Source organism: Taudactylus pleione, unplaced genomic scaffold (genome assembly GCF_031769625.1).
Source record: "Taudactylus pleione unplaced genomic scaffold, aTauple2 ptg000113l, whole genome shotgun sequence".
Classification (NCBI taxonomy): Eukaryota; Metazoa; Chordata; class Amphibia; order Anura; family Myobatrachidae; genus Taudactylus; species Taudactylus pleione.
The window spans coordinates 10,403,975-10,423,825 of record NW_028284515.1 but is presented as its reverse complement, the minus strand read 5'-3'; the positions used below and the strand labels follow the sequence as shown (position 1 = coordinate 10,423,825).

The window sequence follows — 19,851 nt, the reverse complement described above, 5'->3', positions numbered from 1 at the left end:
ACGCAGCTCTGATAAGTAATGCAGCAGGAAACGTAATGCCGCCTGTGCGTTACCATATCTGCAAGGATTGCAATTGCAAAGCTGCCTGCGTGCATACATCATATCTATACTATAGCCTGCGTGCAGCTTAGCAATTGCGATCTTTGCTGGATCACACCCTCTGTCAGGGCAGTCCTGATAAAGAAAATGCAAGCCTATTGAGAGATTGCAATATTTATCACCAGAATAAATAACAACAAGAAGTATTCAAGGCACTGTCAATTAATACACATTTAAATGGCATATACCAATATTTAAATTTACATAAAATCACATAATACAATAAACATATTTCACATACACTAAACAGTAATTATCACAATATTTATTTTATCACATCTGTCCGAAGGATTCAGCAGCAGTGACCAAAGAAGGTGTCCCAGGGTAGGTTGCAGGCCGATGACATGATGCTCCCGTCTAATTGGGCCAATATTTCTAGCTTGTATCAAGGAAATTCCCCGTTCTGTTGACGCCGGGGGATCAGAGAAATCCAACATGTTGGACAATCTCGATTCCTTGATACCCAAAAGTGGTCGGAATCGGCAAGTCTGGGATTTTTAACATGTTGTATTTCCCCGATTTCCTGACAGATCATCGATGTCCAGCGATAGAAAGATTGAATGGGCTCCATGACTCGGAGCGGAATGTTGCAGATAAGCCCCAGGCCAAACGTAATAAAAAGTGCAATGCAGCTGGGTTTTTAACTCATATAAAGGGAAAATGCACAGCGACGTCTATCACCAGCATTAACACTTTGATAGATACGGAGAGGTCATATCTCCCTTTCATAAATAGACCTTTATACATTTAATATTCACAACTGTTCTTGCTGAGTACTGACAGTACTTTACTTGCCAATTGTAACAGCCACTCTCTTATTTGTATGGGTTTGTTGAAGTTAATTGCTGAAATTACATTTTACAAAACTGGGAAAACATGACAATAAAAGCCAATATGAGGAACCACTTACTTCTGGTTCCTTGGTACGTTTGTGGAACGCAGCCTTCGTCCTGTACGACAGCTCCTTCTGGAGATATTGCCACTTACTCCAGGTGATATCATCAATCACAGACAAGGGCGTTTTACCCAAATGCTTAGTAGTAAGGGTTAAGGCTGCGTCTTCGGTAGCATTTCTGGAAAAATAAATGCAACACGATGAACATTTGTCCGTGCTATGGTCACAAGGCCATTTTTGTGGTCTTTTCTTACAGGAAATCAAAGCATCAGTGAGCTCAGCACGTTTTGTCATCAGGAAAACAGTAGGGATGGCCATCAACCATCGATAGTTAACAACCATCGATAGTTACCTGCCAATGGTTTTGCCATCGATGGCAGAGAGCCAATGGTTTTCTGCCATGGATGACCGAGTAGGACCCAATGTTTTTTTTAATTTACTTAGCCCCACTCTCGTTTCTGATTGGCCCGTTGCCCGCCGTGCCCATGGTAGCGGTGGCCATCACGGAGTGCAAACCATTGATGGTTCACCAGAGATGGTTTTTGTGCTATTGATGGTAACCACCGTTGGAATCATCGATGGTGACCATTGATTGACACCCCACCGATGGCAATCCCCGGAGAACAGTCCTTTAGAACAAAATAATCCAAGAGAGACAACCTGGAGCACATGTATAATATCACATGATGATATGATAATTTATGATTACTCCCTCCTATCAATTTACATATATAGAGAAGATGTATCAAGCTTTGGAGAGCGATAATTAACTGATCAGCTTCTAACTGATTGGTGTATCAAATATATAGCACAAATATCTAGCACAGTCTATGACATGGCAGAAGCTGATTGGTTGCTTTGGGCAACTACTCCACTTTATCTCTCTCCAAGGTTTGATGCATCTCCCCTATAGTGACACAGAAATGGCGAGAGATACTGGCAACGTTCTCAATATTTAGCAACAACTATAACCTTTTGGGGGAAGTGTTATTATATACTTGTTCTTAATAAAGAATAGTCTAAAGTTATTTATTACATCTTCTTACCTACACACTAGCATTAGAACTCTGCAATTAATTTCAAAATGTGATGGACAACGGTTATGAATGTATCCAGTGACAATGGCATTACAGCATAGGGACCCTGGTGCTAAAGTCTGAACAGAGATCTCTATATACCCCCTCCTTGCCACAATACCCATACACTGCTAGATGCAGAGATTAAAGGGAGCACTGGTATCCTGCACTAAACCTGAATAATGATATATTGCTGCTTCATACTAAATACTGAATGGTGATTGGCTGCCTAGTTCACCCAATAAGAAGCTACATCAGTGCTAGTAACCAGTTATAGTGCAGATTACAAGTACTTATATTTCCAGCAGTCGGCATCTGATCCCTCTATGTAGCATCACCAGGTGAGGGAGGACTTTGGAGGGGGGCTAAAACAAAAGCATAATAATTGAAGCAAGGGTCCTTGGGGTTTCTCAGGCCAAGTTGCAAATGATACTGCTACAGCCCTACTGCTGCACCACAGGCCAGTGCTCTTCGAGTGTGCTGATCCTGGCTCCATCCTTTATGATACACAATGTGATGATCTACCAATAAAACATTTAATACCTGGGTGGCGACGACGTGCTGATCTCTTGATTCGGTAATAGCTTCTCTTCTGGATAATTTATATTTGTAGTCTCTGTGCTAATAACCTACAGAGGAATAGGATGATAAGCAGGTCAGCATGAGTTACTCTAATAACAGTATTGCAGTTCAACAACTAGACGGAACTATTGGGTGACTGATTCAACAAAAGTCTTATGCCGGCCATACACGGTGCGCGGCGACAGGGAATCCGACGTCCGACATATCTGGAGGTCCCCACACCCAGTGCGATCGGGTGGCCGCCCGCCCGATATGCCAGCTCCCCCCTGCCTCAGCCGCATAGCACTGCATGGGATTGCACATCGCATCACCTGATCGACCGGTTTTGCAGTATGATCAGGAGATGCGCTGTACGACCCCACAGGAGTGCGCCTTGTACGACATCAGCCCCATACACAGTGCGATGTTGCAGCCAAGTCGCACCAATCAGTCGGATCGGCTGCATAATCGCACTATGTATGGGCCGCTTTAAGCTGTGTACACACCAGACGATGTGCAAACGACGCGATGATTGTCCCGATTTCCCTTGAAACCCCAGAACAAACGATATAAGGCCTGATTCACTACGGATAGCTATTGCGAACGCATCTGTGATTACGCACGCAGTTCTGCTATGAATATATGCTAATGTTTGCAACTGCTCAACCGTCATAGAGACGCCCACTACTGCTTTCGTGTGTACGCCCTACCGCCTCTGGGACATGGGACGTGACCTGCCAACCTGAGCCAGGAAAAGTGAGTCAGCCGCCTGTGGATTGCTGTACCTCGAATCGGGCGGCTCTGCAAGCTGCGCTCAAGTAAAGTAAGTCTGGAACTGGAAGAGGATGGCCGGGGTGCTCTGGTGTTTACTGCTGGGAAAGGGGTGCTCTGCTGGGATAGGAGTGCTGGGTGAGGGTGGGTGCTGACACTGTGCAGTGTTGGGTGAGGGGGGTGCTGTGCTGGGTGAGGGCCGGGGTGCTGGTGAGGGGTGTTGTGCTGGGTGAGAATGCTGCTGTGCTGGGGAAGGGGTGATGGGTCAGGTGAGGGGTGCCATCGTGCTGTGCAGGGAGAGGGGTGGTGGGTGCTGTGATCTGTGCTGTGCTAGGGTTGCTTGGCTGGGTGAGGGCCGGGGTGTTAGGTGAGGGGTGTTGTGCTGGGTGAGGGGGGGTGGGGTGCTGAGCTTGGATAGGGATGCTGGGTCAGGTGAGGGGTGCTGACACCGTGCTGTGCTGAGAGGGGGGTGCTGTGCTGGGTGAGGATTAGAGTGATGGATGCTGTGCTGGGAGAGGGGTGCTGTGCTGGGTGAGGGGTGCGGTGATGGGTGCTTTGCTGGGAAAGTGGTGTTGGGAGCACAGCACAAGGTAGTTTGCTTATGGAAGCACAAGAACCTTTTGTGTAAGTTTAACTTAAATCCAGCTCTGGGAATATCTGGATAGCGATGCTCCAGCTCTTCTAATCAGTCCGAAGCTAAATCAAGTTGTCCCAGTTTGCCCAACTTGAACTTTTGACTGAAGCAGTTTTCTAAAAACCAACATTTCATTTGATTATACCCTAGTGGTATGTATTTTACAACTACTAAGCCATTAACATGAGCTCAACGTTTGAGATTTCTGATTTTCTGCAGCTAAAACACATTAATGCAATCTATAAAACATAATTGTTGCCTTTTCTGCCTAGATGGCTACTTTTTTATATATAGCTAATGTTTTCTTCATCCAAAAAGCAAACATTACTTTGAGTTCAATGTTTAAATTATCCTTTTGCATGGAAAAACATTAAAAATACTATACAAGCTTGAACATGTTAAACCTGTTTACCTTACTTGAATTAAAAAATCCATGAAGTTTTTAATGAATTTTTGACCTCCGCAAATGTTTGGACAAGCCACTCTGAAACAATTTCACACATCTCTAAAACCCCTTTTACACGGACACGGGGATCCAACTCTGGTAATTTGCAGGGTTGACCACAGGTCGTTCCCGTGTCACCCTGCAGTGTAAACGGCGCCATCCGGCGATGACCCGGATCGTGCCGCATGCCGCCCGATTGGCCGACTTCAGTGGCGCTTGGAGATGGCATCATCTCCAAACGTCCACTGCAACCGGGGGCCGGGCCGACCAGCACGGAGCAGCGCAGACCACCCGCCCTCCCTGCCTCTGGACTGCTGCAGAGTGATGTAAGAGGGTCGGGGAGGGGGAGGGAGGGGAAGAAGCACTGCTCACCTGCGCCCGAAGAGCCGGATCAGTGCTGACCCAGCTCCGGTCTGAATGGTGCCGACCCGGGCTATGCCCGGTTCCATGCCGCGGTGTAAAAGGGCACTGTCCCGGGTCTGATCCGGGTTGGAAACATGTTCCAAATCCCGGGTCAGACCTGGGACTTTGGTGTTAAAGAGATATAATTGTGGAACACAGTTTTCAAGAGACAATGACAGAGTAGACCATGCTATACATTTTGTACAACAAAAACTACTATTTACAGCAATACAGGACAAAGTAAGCAAAATACTTTAATTTTACAAGTAACATCAACTTACATCAGATTTATTACCAGGATCAGCAGCTGTAAGCATTGGTGAGTGCTGTGACTTCTCCACTTTCACTCCATTATGAGGCTACAAAAACAGGTCTCCATGTTAGAGACATCCAACAAACAAAAACACTGGTACTCCTGTTCCATGTATATCAACTTGTACATAACATACCCTCTAGTGCTTGAACACTGCTGGCTAGGTTAAGTTACGAGATAAAATAGAATTTGCGCCTCCATATATTATATATATATACAGTACTGTGTGGAATAAATGCTGCAAAGTAAGAATGCTTTCAAAAATAGAAGTGTTAATAGTTTATTTTATCAATTAACAAAATGCAAAGTGAATGAGAGAAATCTAAATCAAATCAATATTTGGTGTGACCACCCTTTGCCTTCAAAACAGCATCAATTCTTCTAGGTACACTTGCACAAAGTCAGGGATTTTGTAGAATTATGATCAGGTGTATGATTAACCAATCATACCAAATAGTGATAATGATCATTATTTTCATATATAGGTTGAAACACAGGGCCTGATTCAGAGCCGGACGCTCTGACCAGAGCGCTCGCTCTGAATCAGGGCCCTCCTACCTAACATTGGAGCGGCCTACTGGACGCTCGCATAGCTGTGGGTTACCACCCATAGCATATGCGAGTGTCCATGATGATGGTCGCGATGGTCTTGACCATTGCAACCATCGGGCTTGCGACGAGACCCTGTGGTAGGGTCTCGCTGCCGCAAGCCCAGGAGTGATTTTGGCTCTATCAGAGCCAAAATCACTCCCACTGACATCACTAGTGATGTCAGTGGGGCCGGACCCAGACGGTAGGCGTTCCCATGGGAACGCCTCCATCTGGCAGCCACGCCCCCGGCAAGCCCACCAAAGGGGGCGTGCTGTCACTCACCATCGACAGCACGCCCCCTTTGGTGCGAGACCCCAAGCAACGGATTCCCGTCGCTCGCCGGGTCTCGCGCGTGCGCAAGACGGAGCTCCCTCCGTCATGCGCATGCGCACTTAGGCACCATCGAGCGAGCGGGTCAGAATCAGGCCCACAGTCATTAACTGAAACAAAAACAGCTGTGTAGGAGGCTTAAAACTGGATGAGGAACAGCCAAACTCTGCTACAAAGGTAAGGATGTAGAAGACAGTTTAATGTCAAAGGTCTTACACCATGGCAATACTGAGCACAGCAACAAGACACAAGGAAGTTATACTGCATCAGCAAGGTCTCTCCCAGGCAAAGATTTCAAAGCAGGCTGGGGTTTCAAGATGTGCTGTACAAGCGCTTTTGAAGAAGCACAAAGAAACGGGCAACGTTGTGTACAGTAGATGCAGTGGTTGGCTAAGGAAACTTAGTGTATCAGATGAAAGACACATCATGCTTACTTCCCTCCGAAATGTCCAGCAGTGCCATCAGCTCAGAACTGTCAGAAACCAGTGGGACCCAGGTACACCCATCTACTGGTCAGAGAAGTCTGGCCAGAGGTTGTCTTCATGGAAGAATTGCAGCTAAAAAGCCATACCTTTGATGTGGAAACAAGGCCAAACGACTCAACTCTGCACGAAAACATAAGAACTGGGGTGCAAAATAATGACAGCAGGTGCTCTGGACTGATTAGTTAAAATGTGAAATATTTGGCAGTTTGTTCACTGAAGGGCTGGAGAGCGGTACAATAATGAGTGTCTGCAGGCAACAGTGAAGCTTGGTGGAGGAGGTTCCTTGCAAGTTTGGGGCTGCATTTCAGCAAATTGAGCTTTGGTGTTTTGGGCAGGATTAATGGTGTCCTCAATGCTGAGAAATACAGGCAGGTACTTATCCATCATGCAATACCAACAGGGAGGCGTCTGATTGGCTCCAAATTTATTCTACAGCAGGACAACGACCCCAACCATACAACCAATGTCATTTTGTTAATTGATAAAAATAAACTATTAACACCTCTATTTTTGAAAGCATTCTTACTTTGCAGCATTTCTTCCACACCTTCCTAAAACTAATGCACCCTAACTCTCATTCACACTCATCATTTCCCTATTAGACTATTGCAACCTTTTTCTCTTTGGTCTCCCTCTCTCTTGCATCCCCCCCAATCTATTCACAATGCTGCAGTTCATCTGATTTTCCTCACCTGTGGCCCAGCAACTTACACCCCCCCCCCCCTACTGCAGCCTGCTTCACTGGTTCCCTAACATGCTCAGAAGTCAGTTACAGTTACTCACCCTCACATACAAGGCCTTAAACCATTCCTCCCTTCCCTACATGTCCGACCACAGTCCATCTGGCCCCCTCCACTGACCAGTGCCTCTCCTCCGCCCTGCTCACTTCATCTTGCGCTCGCCTCCCAGATTTTACATCATGCTCTGGAACACACTACCTTGCCCAATAAGACAATCTCCCCAGCTTTAAACGTTCCCTTGAAACAAACCTTTTTATTAAGGTATACCAGCCATCCTGGTAACTCAATACTGCTCCCCTTCAGCCCTCCACTATAAATCCAGGTCACCCTCCAACTGTCCTCCCCTTTCCCTCAGATGTAACATCTTACAGGCAGGGCCCTCCACCCTCTTGTTCTTCCCTAACACTATCCTTGACACTAGTGCTCCCCTCTTCTCCCAGTCGGTAACTCTGATTGTGTTTGCTAGCTTATATGTTGGGTACAGGTTCACTGAGCATTAAATCGACTCATTTCTGTATGCTCCTGCTAGCTTCAGCAAGTTACCCTACCCCTGTCCCTGTCCTACCCAGTCTGAAGAGAGCATTTTTGCTATGTACTTATGCTTTGATCTGCCGTTGCATATTGCATATTGTATTTATGGCCTGATACCCTGTTACTGTTTTGTATGTATACCTTGTACGCCGTTGTGTACACTTTGTGGCGCCTTAAAAATAAAAGTTGTTATTAATGATAAAATTAATACTAATGATAATACCTGCAGCGAGGTTTGCATGTGTTCTAAATTGACTTTCAGAGCCTTCAACCTTAGCGATAAAGACTCTGCCTCTTCTAAAATAGTTAAATTTCCCTGGGTCCTGTAATTGTCATCTTTTAGCAATGAGTTTATTTTACTTTCTGTTTCTTGTAAAATATTCTGGGGAAAGAAAAACAAATGATTTTATTTTCTCACATTACGTTTTATGTTAAATATTCATGACAATACTGGGTACCATACATATGCTGAAACAAAGTGCTGTAATGTCAAGCAACCAAACATATTTCAATGTAATGTAATTTTCACTATCATCCTACTGGGGGGCACTGGACCATGGGGATGTCCCAAAGCTCACACAGTTAGGGTACACTCACATAGTTACAGTGCAGGGCACCATATGCCCAAAACTGGCGTCCTAAGTCAAGAACACATTGAAATTTGGTGAAAGTGGGCACTGCAGACCACATGGCTACAGAGCAACTCAGCAGAAGCATTGTGCCGCAAAGCCTATGAAGAAATCACCAACCTGGAAAAATGGGTCATAACATTGTAAAGAACAGGGTTTTTTCCCTGCACTGCTTGTGAATCACTGCAGTGACCAATTATATGTTTAGAGGCAGCCCCCATTTGTATGCATTATAGAGGACCAGAAGATCATTGGATTTTCACACACATCAGTCTCTAGAGCAGGGGTCTTCAAACTTGGCCCTCCAGCTGCTGTGGAACTACACATCCCAGCATGCACTGCCACCTTTTTGATATAACAGCATGCTAAAACTATGTGCAGTGCATGCTGGGATGTGTAGTTCCACAGCATCTGGAGGGCCAAGTTTGAAGACCCCTGCTCTAGAGTATACAGATAATAGGGTGCAAAACAAAAACCATCCAGTTAGTCGTAGTTCTAAGGATGAAATGCCTTGCTAATGAGCACTGAGCAGAATGGCCAGATTGGTTGAAGCTGACAGGAAGACGATAGTAACTCAAATAACCATATGGTTGAACCTGACAGGAAGACGATAGTAACTGAAATAACCATATGTTACAACAGTGGTACGCAGAATAGCATTTCTGACTGCACAGTATGTTGAACCTTGAAGTGGATGGGCTACAGCAACAGAAGACCACACCGGGTTCCACTTCTGTCCGCTATGAACAGGAAACTGAAGCTACAGTGGGCACAGGCACACCAAATCTGGACAATTGAAGACTGGAAAGGTTGCATGGTATGATGAATCCTGATTTTTGCTGCAACATGCAGATGGTAGGCTCAGAATTTGGCATAAACATCATGAAAGATGCAGGCTGGTAGTTGTGGTGTAATGGTGTGGGGAATCTTTTCCTGGCACACATTAGACCCCTTCATACCAAATGAGCATCGTTTCATATCACAGCCTATCTGAGTACTGTTACTGACCATGACCATGTGTATCTCTTTGTCACCATAGTCTACTCTATCTTCAAGTGGCCACCACTAGGCATGGCGCTATCACTGTAACATGTCACACAGTACATGTCCACTCAAGCCGATTCCACGAACACGATAATGAGCTCAGTATATACATCAATGATCTCCACAGTCAGCAGATCCCAATACAATATAGAGCACCGCTGGGACGTCAGAGAACTGGAGATTTGCCGAATATTGCAGGTAAATGTGCAGTCAACAAATCTGCAGCAACTGAGTGATACTGTCATTTATTTATTACCAGTTATTAATATAGCGTACACATGTTCTGCAGCGCTTTACAGATAATATTTGGCCATTCACATCACCCCAGTGGAGCTTATAATCTATATTTCCTATCACATGCACACACTAGGGTTCATTTTGTTGGGAGCCAAATACCATGACCCATGGACCAGACTCTCTAAGGCAAGGTTATTCGATATGCGACACTCCAGCTGTTGTGGAACTATACATCCCAGCATGCCCTGCCTCAGTTTTGTCATTAGGCCATGCAAAAACTGTGACAGGGCATGCTGGGATGTGCAGTTCCACAACAGCAGGACAGTCGCATGTTGAATATCTCTGCTCTAAGTAATATTTCCGACCTGTTCTGGGGGCATTGGGGGTCCTACCTAGTACTAGAGAGTGTACTATATATGTGTGTGTGTATACATATATATATATATATATATATATATATATGCACAAAATTATATTTGACATAAACATGAACTTTTAGTTGCTCAATATATGCAGTGAGACAATTACAATCCATATACAGTATGACTATGATAACGATAACAAGAGATATGGTAAGAACTTACCTTTGTTATCTCTGTTTCTACGAAGTCCATAGGGTCCACAGGGTGACCTTGGGGTATAGCTGGATCCTGGATCCTCGGGCACCACGGAGTTAAAGCTTTCAGCTGCTCCCAGGATGCACTTGGGTCCAACCTCCCCTATACCCCGCCCCCGAGCCACAGGCACCTCAGTTGGTAAGCAGCCCAGGCCGGAGGAGGAGACGAAACAGAGAGAAGGAAGACTGGAACACACAAGAACCATACTCACAGAAATGGGAGACGGAAAACCGGTGACCAGTCACAGAGCCCATATGAAGCCAGGTGCGTCAGGGCGTGTGCCCTGTGGACCCTATGGACTTCGTAGAAACAGATAACAAAGGTAAGTTCTTACCATATCTCTTGTTTTCTACTTCAGGGTCCATAGGGGTCCACAGGGTGACCTTGGGGATGTCCCAAAGCAGTCCAACTAAGGGCGGGGACGCTCCTGTGCTGACAGGAGAACCCGGCGCCCAAAGGATGCATCCTGAGAGGCAAAGGTGTCAAACGCATAGAACCTCAAAAAGGTCTGAATGGAAGACCAGGTGGCCGCCTTACAGAGCTGAACAGCAGAGGCGCCACGGCTAGCAGCCCAAGAAGGGCCCACAGACCGAGTGGAATGAGCCTTAACAGAGGCTGGAACAGGTAAACCCTCCTGCATATAAGCCTCAATAATAACAGAACGAAGCCAACGGGCTAGAGTCTGTTTGTTGGCAGGCCAACCCCTCTTGTGAAAACCAAAGAGGATAAACAAAGAATCCGACTACCTCACAGAACTAGTCCGGTCCACATAAACCTGGAGTGCATGGACAACGTCTAAGGAAGCCTCCCCAGCCGAAAGATCAGGCGACTGAAAGGCTGGTACAACAATTTCCTGATTAATGTGGAACCTGGAAACCACCTTAGGCAGGAACTCAGGACGAGTGCGAAGCACCACTTTGTCCTGATGAAAAATCAGAAAAGGGGGACGACAAGAAAGCGCCCCCAAATCTGAAACCCTCCTGGCAGAAGCAATTGCCAAGAGGAAAACAGTTTTAAAAGTTAGCCACTTGAGCTCCACTGACTCCAAGGGCTCAAAAGGCGGACCCTGTAAGGCCCGAAGAACCAACGCCAAATCCCACGGGGCCACAGGTGGCACAAAGGGAGGCTGGATTCTCAAAACTCCCTGGAAAAAGGTGTGTACGTCCGGCATAGCAGCGATCCTGCGCTGGAACCACACCGACAGAGCAGACACGTGCACCTTCAGCGAAGAAAGACGTAATCCTAAATCCAAACCCGACTGAAGGAAAGCCAGAATACGCGAAACCCGTAACACCTGGGGATCATAGTTTCTGGCCTCGCACCACTGAAAGAAAGTGTGCCACACTCTGTGATAGATCCTCGCGGAAGCAGGCTTGCGCGCCCTCAGCATTGTGGTAATAACGGAGCTAGAAAAGCCCCGAGACCTCAGGACGGCTGTCTCAAGAGCCACGCCGTCAAAGATAGTCGACCCAGATCCGGGTGAAGACAGGGCCCCTGAGACAACAGGTCCCGCCGTTGAGGTAGGAGGTACGGAGCGTCGATGGACAGGCTCCGCAGATCGGAGTACCACGGCCCTCTCGTCCACGCTGCAGCTACCAGGATCAGTGTGCCTCCGTCCTGTTTGAACTTGCGCAGGACCCGAGGCAGCAGAGATATCGGAGGGAACAAGTAAGCCAGTTGAAACAGCCGTTTCACCGACAGCGCGTCTATCAGACTTGCGCCTGCGTCCCTTGTCCTTGACCCGTACACAGGCAGCTTGTGATTGTGACGGGACGCCATCAGGTCCAGCTCTGGCAGCCCCCACTTGTCCACGAGTAGTTGGAATACCTCTGGATGAAGCGACCATTCCCCGGGATGCACGTCGTAACGGCTGAGGAAGTCTGCCTCCCAATTGAGGACTCCTGGGATGAAAACTGCCGAGAGAGCTGGAAGATAGCGCTCCGCCCAAGCCAGGACGCGGGACACCTCCGACATCGCAGCTCGACTGCGAGTCCCTCCCTGGTGATTGATGTACGCCACCGTGGTGGCGTTGTCTGACTGCACCTGAACGTCCCTTCCGGACAACTGCAGGGCTCTGTATACTGCCCGCAGTTCCAGGATGTTGATGGGAAGAAGCGCTTCCTCCGCCGACCAACCAACCCCGGAGACTGGCATCTGTCGTGAGCAGAACCCATTCCGGGATCCAAAAGGGGCGCCCCTCTAGGAGATGAGCCGTCTGCAGCCACCAGGCTAGGGACAGACGCACCTCCGAGGACAACACCAGCATCTGAGAGCGGATCCTGTGTGGCAATCCGTTCCATTCCGAAAGAATCAGCCCCTGCAGGGGCCTGGAATGGAACTGGGCAAACTCCACCATGTCGAATGCCGACACCATGGACCCCAAAACTCTCATCGCTGAGTGCACCGACACTCTGCCACTGCTCAGACAACTGTGAATCCGCAGCTGTAAGGAGGAGACCTTTTCTGGAGTCAGAAAAATCCGTTGCTGACGAGAGTCCAGCAGGGCCCCCAAATGAACCATCCGCTGTGATGGGATGAGGGAGGACTTCTTCCAGTTGATCAACCAGCCGTGCGTCTGTAGACAAGCGACCGTCAGGTGGAGATGCTGGATCAGTACCTCCGGGGAGCTTGCCAGCAAGAGGAGGTCGTCTAGATACGGTAGCAACCGTATTCCCTGGCTCCGAAGATGAGCCGCCATGACCGCCATCACCTTGGTAAATACCCTTGGTGCCGTGGAGAGACCAAAGGGTAGAGCCCTGAATTGGTAGTGGTTGTGGAGAATAGCAAACCGCAGAAACCGTTGGTGCGATGTTGCTATAGGCATATGGAGGTAGGCGTCCTGGATATCCAGGGAGACCATATAGTCCCCTGGTTCCATCGCCAGAATGATGGAACGCAAAGTTTCCATCCTGAATTTGGGAACCCTGAGAAACCTGTTCAGGGACTTCAAATTGAGGATGGGGCGATGAGAGCCATTGGGTTTCTGCACCAGAAATAGCGTAGAGTAATACCCCATCCCACGTTGAGACTGTGGCACGGGTATAATGACCCCCGCCGTCAGCAAGGCCTCTATGGCTTCCTGAACCTGCAAGGCCTTGGTTTTGTCCTGAGAAGGACTTGTGCAAAAAAACTGGCCAGGCGGCCTGTGCCGAAAAGACAGGGCGTACCCCTGGGAGACCACTTCTCGCACCCAGGCATCCGTGGTGGTATTGTGCCAGCACTGGGCGAATTGAAGAAGTCGGCCTCCCACTCTGGGGTCCCCCAGAGGGAGGCCCGTCCCATCACGCAGAAGGCGTATCTTCTTGCTTGGAAGAAGGGCGCCTAGCACTCCAGGCTTGCTTCTTTGGCTTTGAGGCGCTCTTGGGTGCGGACTGCCTCGGGAAGGACTGACCCTTTGCCTTGCCCTGAACCCGAAAGGAACGAAAGGCCGAGTTCCGGACCTTAGCAGGTGTAGTAGCTGAAGGGAGGAAGGCTGACTTGGATTTTGCCAGGGTATCTACTATTTTGTCCAGGTCCGGACCAAATAGTAATTCTCCATTAAAAGGTAAGGCCTCCAAGCCTTTCTTTGAATCCGCGTCTGCTCTCCAAGACCGCAACCACAAGGATCTACGAGCAGACACTGCTGCCGCCGAAACCCTAGAGGTCAACAGGCTAGCATCCAACGATGCTTCTCCAATGTAGGAGGCGGCATCTCTCATCTGTCCTAACAACGCCCTCTGGACGTCCGGAGCTTCATCCGTAAACGTGTCCTCCAAGGCGTTGGCCCACCCCTCAATGGCCTTGGCCACCCAGGAGATGGCCATGGACGGCCGGGCTACAGCCCCTGAGAGAGAATAAATAGACTTTAGACAAGTCTCCACCATCCTGTCCGTAGGATCCTTCAGCGAGGATATAGACGGCAATGGCAAAGTAGCACTCCTGATGAGGCGTGTTACATGGGAATCGACTGCATTTCTTACAATGCGCTTCCGGGAATGGATAATTGGACGCCAAGCGTTTCTGTGGCAGGAAACGCTTACTGGGTGTCTGCCAGGCCACCGCCATGTGATCAGTCAACTGATCAGACAAGGGGAACGCTGCAGAAGTAACCTTAGCTTTTTTAAAACTAGGATACCTCGACTTGGGAGCAGGAGCCTCATCCTCAATCAGAAAAATGGCCCGCACCGCCTTAACCAGAGCCTGCACATTGATGGAAGACTTAGTGTCTACCTCCTGGACTGAGGCATCTGAGGCTGAGTCATCCTGCACCTCACCATCATCCGAGGACCCCTCAGAATCAGAAAGATGCGCAGCCTGCGCCATGACTGAGCGTTTAGACGCCCTGGAGGGCACATCACTGCGCAACATCGACTGAAAAGCCAAAGATGCTGCCGCCAAATCTTGGACAGTGTGGGAAAGCGCATCCACCCAGGGTGGAGGGGCTGCCACAGGACCCTGAAACGGCACCACAGCCTGCTGTGCCACAGGGGTGGACTGAGGGAGGACTTCTTCCAGTTGATCAACCAGCCGTGCGTCTGTAGACAAGCGACCGTCAGGTGGAGATGCTGGATCAGTACCTCCGGGGAGCTTGCCAGCAAGAGGAGGTCGTCTAGATACGGTAGCAACCGTATTCCCTGGCTCCGAAGATGAGCCGCCATGACCGCCATCACCTTGGTAAATACCCTTGGTGCCGTGGAGAGACCAAAGGGTAGAGCCCTGAATTGGTAGTGGTTGTGGAGAATAGCAAACCGCAGAAACCGTTGGTGCGATGTTGCTATAGGCATATGGAGGTAGGCGTCCTGGATATCCAGGGAGACCATATAGTCCCCTGGTTCCATCGCCAGAATGATGGAACGCAAAGTTTCCATCCTGAATTTGGGAACCCTGAGAAACCTGTTCAGGGACTTCAAATTGAGGATGGGGCGATGAGAGCCATTGGGTTTCTGCACCAGAAATAGCGTAGAGTAATACCCCATCCCACGTTGAGACTGTGGCACGGGTATAATGACCCCCGCCGTCAGCAAGGCCTCTATGGCTTCCTGAACCTGCAAGGCCTTGGTTTTGTCCTGAGAAGGACTTGTGCAAAAAAACTGGCCAGGCGGCCTGTGCCGAAAAGACAGGGCGTACCCCTGGGAGACCACTTCTCGCACCCAGGCATCCGTGGTGGTATTGTGCCAGCACTGGGCGAATTGAAGAAGTCGGCCTCCCACTCTGGGGTCCCCCAGAGGGAGGCCCGTCCCATCACGCAGAAGGCGTATCTTCTTGCTTGGAAGAAGGGCGCCTAGCACTCCAGGCTTGCTTCTTTGGCTTTGAGGCGCTCTTGGGTGCGGACTGCCTCGGGAAGGACTGACCCTTTGCCTTGCCCTGAACCCGAAAGGAACGAAAGGCCGAGCTCCGGACCTTAGCAGGTGTAGTAGCTGAAGGGAGGAAGGCTGACTTGGATTTTGCCAGGGTATCTACTATTTTGTCCAGGTCCGGACCAAATAGTAATTCTCCATTAAAAGGTAAGGCCTCCAAGCCTTTCTTTGAATCCGCGTCTGCTCTCCAAGACCGCAACCACAAGGATCTACGAGCAGACACTGCTGCCGCCGAAACCCTAGAGGTCAACAGGCTAGCATCCAACGATGCTTCTCCAATGTAGGAGGCGGCATCTCTCATCTGTCCTAACAACGCCCTCTGGACGTCCGGAGCTTCATCCGTAAACGTGTCCTCCAAGGCGTTGGCCCACCCCTCAATGGCCTTGGCCACCCAGGAGATGGCCATGGACGGCCGGGCTACAGCCCCTGAGAGAGAATAAATAGACTTTAGACAAGTCTCCACCATCCTGTCCGTAGGATCCTTCAGCGAGGATATAGACGGCAATGGCAAAGTAGCACTCCTGATGAGGCGTGTTACATGGGAATCGACTGCATTTCTTACAATGCGCTTCCGGGAATGGATAATTGGACGCCAAGCGTTTCTGTGGCAGGAAACGCTTACTGGGTGTCTGCCAGGCCACCGCCATGTGATCAGTCAACTGATCAGACAAGGGGAACGCTGCAGAAGTAACCTTAGCTTTTTTAAAACTAGGATACCTCGACTTGGGAGCAGGAGCCTCATCCTCAATCAGAAAAATGGCCCGCACCGCCTTAACCAGAGCCTGCACATTGATGGAAGACTTAGTGTCTACCTCCTGGACTGAGGCATCTGAGGCTGAGTCATCCTGCACCTCACCATCATCCGAGGACCCCTCAGAATCAGAAAGATGCGCAGCCTGCGCCATGACTGAGCGTTTAGACGCCCTGGAGGGCACATCACTGCGCAACATCGACTGAAAAGCCAAAGATGCTGCCGCCAAATCTTGGACAGTGTGGGAAAGCGCATCCACCCAGGGTGGAGGGGCTGCCACAGGACCCTGAAACGGCACCACAGCCTGCTGTGCCACAGGGGTGGACTGAATATACATTGGCAACCCCGCATAGGGACCAACAGGCTGAGACCCCGGGGGAGTCTGCAATAATTGTGGGACACCCGGGGAATGGGGGATGGCAGGCAGAGGCAACGCCCTAGTAGGGGCGGCAGTCGGGACCGACAGACGGTCCGCGATGGACACCAGCACCTGGGAAAACACCGCCCATGGTGGCTCCTGCGACATGGGAGGTTTAGACATACCAGGGAGCGCCTGGCACTGTCCGCACAGGCCGTCCTGTGACAAATCTTCCCTATCCACTCCTGCAGAACAACGCCTGCAGGAGAACAATACCGGAGCCCCGGAGTGCTCAATCTCCTCCTCAGACATGACTTAGGAAGAAAACGTGCGCACTCACCAGTGTGCTGAACAACAGCCCACAATATGGTACTGTGTAGCACACAACTGTATGTGACGGACCTCACAAAATACGTGATTTATATAGGCGAGGTCTGTAGAAACACCCTTCCCCCGCACACCTGTAGGGCTTGTAGGAGAAGGAAAGGGATAGGTATAAGCTGACAGTAAGTAGAAAAAAGACACAGACAGGCAGCACTAGCAAAAGTCACATACCATGCAGGAAGATATACTCACTGCACCTTTCCACTACAATCAACCTCCCAGATTCAGTGTCTGGGAGGGCTATAGTGCTGTGTACACTGTCCTTGTCGGGGGAGAGGTACACAGGGGTACCGGTCCGCGTGCTCCCTGAAGCTCTGCGCTGCCAGTAAGAAAATGGCCGCTGGAGACCTCAGAGGAGGAGTGGCCCGAGTAGCTGCAGCTCAGCGACGCCAGACTCCGTGCTGAAAGGCGCGCTGAGCTGAGGGGAGGAGCCGCTAGACAGGGAAGGCTTCCTCCCCTGGCTAGCATATTTAACCCCCGGGTTGCCGGCATCCCGCTTGCCGCATAATTTACCCTGGTGGTCTAGTGGTCTGGCGGGGTATGCCTCCGCTGGAGGGGGGGCCCGTCAGCCAACCCTTAGCGCCCCCGGTCTGTCCCCTAGACCGGGGGCATGGGACTGCATTTACAAGGAACCCGCGCACCGCCGCTAATCAGCCGTGCGCGGCTTACCTGATCTCCCCGGCGTCTCTGGCAGCAGTCCCGGGGGAAACCAGAGTCCGGCTAGTACAGACTCTGGCTTCCTCCGCCGCGATCCCCAGTTCAGTGCTGGCGTCGCGGCGCCAGCAGGGAGAAGGAGCGGCAGCGTGGGCGTCTGTACAGACAGCCCAGCGCTGCCGCTCTGGAGAAAAACTGAAGTAAAAAATAAGTAAATTTAACTAAGTTAAAATAAAAAGCTTTAGGGCTCCCCCCCCCCCCCCCGCAGGGTGACCCGACTCCGGCCGGGCACCATCTTAAACTGAGGTGCCTGTGGCTCGGGGGCGGGGTATAGGGGAGGTTGGACCCAAGTGCATCCTGGGAGCAGCTGAAAGCTTTAACTCCGTGGTGCCCGAGGATCCAGGATCCAGCTATACCCCAAGGTCACCCTGTGGACCCCTATGGACCCTGAAGTAGAAAGGAGTAGTTTCTTTACAGTAACCACGATATGCGATTAGCTAGAAAATATCTTATTTGTTATTATTACTGTTATTACATGGTTTTGATTAATTAGGCAGTGTAAAGTAGGCCTACCATCTCCACGTAACCTCACATTGGATGCCTGCTACAGAGGCTATTTTACTGTCATTACTTTCATTTTCGATTAAGCGAGGGGATGCCAGTAAGGGACAGGTAATAGGTGCATAACATAAATTTAAGCATTTGCAGAATAAATACCTGGCATGGTGCATTGGTTAATTTTTACATTACCAGTGAATTTCAAACCTCTAATGTACAGTGAAAGGTTCACTTTAAGGCACTGAAGTTAGAGATCAGACTGTGAACTTTGATCTTACCTGACAGTCTGTAAGCTGCTCTTCCAAGTTCTGCAACATATCTGGCTCCTGCTTATGCTCTGCCAGTGATAGATTCACCTTCTCCAGCCAAAGCTCCACCTCTGTTACCTTCCCCTGACAATCACTGAGGATCATTTTGGGCTTCACGTCAGCCGGTGTTTTGCCGGCATCTTCCAGCTGTTTCTGCGTGAAAATCCACAAGAGGTGCATGAGAGGCGCCCAGACAAAGGAAACAAGCAGAAACTCTATGGCAAGCAGCAGAAATAGTAACATAGACGTACAAACGGAGGAACAGGCTTATTCCCATGTGTAGAGAGGAGAAGAAAATATCTCATGTGATCTAATGTCAACAGGTTCCCTGGCAGCTAATCTGCATTTGCTCAAACATTTTTTTTTTAGCACACAGAGAGCAAACTCAACAAGGTTTGTTAACTGATTCACTGACACTTTATTAACAAGCTGACAGATCAGTACTAAAGTTCATATTAAAGCCCTCTATTAGCTTTTCCATTTGTGGAATGTTAATAGGTTTGCGGCATCACTATCTCTGGCTTTTACAAAACTCAAACTAACTGTAATCAAACTAAACTATACAAGCAAAGTACTGCCGTATTTTGTCACAGTCTTCTGCTATCACAGAGACAATGAGGATCAAAGAGAAGACGTTCAGAACATTGAGCTCAGGAGCCCCACACGGTCAGGTGGATGAGGAGGTATAGCACCACCATGTTCTAATTAACAACATCCCCAAGATGGCACAGCCAGACCCCATCGACAGATGCCGCCATCTTTCAGGGTTAAGGTGGCACAGTATAACAAAGGTGGCAGCAGGTACTCCCAACACCTCCAATGTCAATGGCAAGCAGATGGTGAATTACACAGGGTCGCAGACCTGGCCCCCTGTTCCCCTTAGGCCCAGTCTCAACTACCACCTCTGTTGCTAAGTCACTGCAGATATGGCTGTGATTATTATACTGGTCAACAGCTAAAATGTTTCAGCAATGACATTAGTCATTTTGACTCATTCCAATATGCTAAATAAGAATATGATAGTTAAGGTGGATTATTAGGCCTTGTTTTCAAGATACAGTGCATATCACTTACTGGGTGTTCGGCTTAGCTTCAAGGATAT

At 49.2% G+C, this 19,851-nt stretch overlaps 1 protein-coding gene across 1 annotated transcript in view; it reads right to left on the bottom strand.

Annotated features, from left to right (window-relative positions):
- Positions 1-19,851, bottom strand: part of SYNE2 (spectrin repeat containing nuclear envelope protein 2) — a 455,935-nt gene that overhangs the window by 148,254 nt on the left and 287,830 nt on the right. Inside the window, exons 63-67 of the mRNA XM_088471237.1 lie at positions 18,720-18,902; positions 8,097-8,255; positions 5,165-5,242; positions 2,614-2,699; positions 1,010-1,172 (exon numbers count right to left, since the gene is read on the bottom strand). Of these exons, the coding sequence (XP_088327363.1) occupies positions 1,010-1,172; positions 2,614-2,699; positions 5,165-5,242; positions 8,097-8,255; positions 18,720-18,902 (669 nt within the window). The remainder of the gene's footprint in view (positions 1-1,009; positions 1,173-2,613; positions 2,700-5,164; positions 5,243-8,096; positions 8,256-18,719; positions 18,903-19,851) is intronic.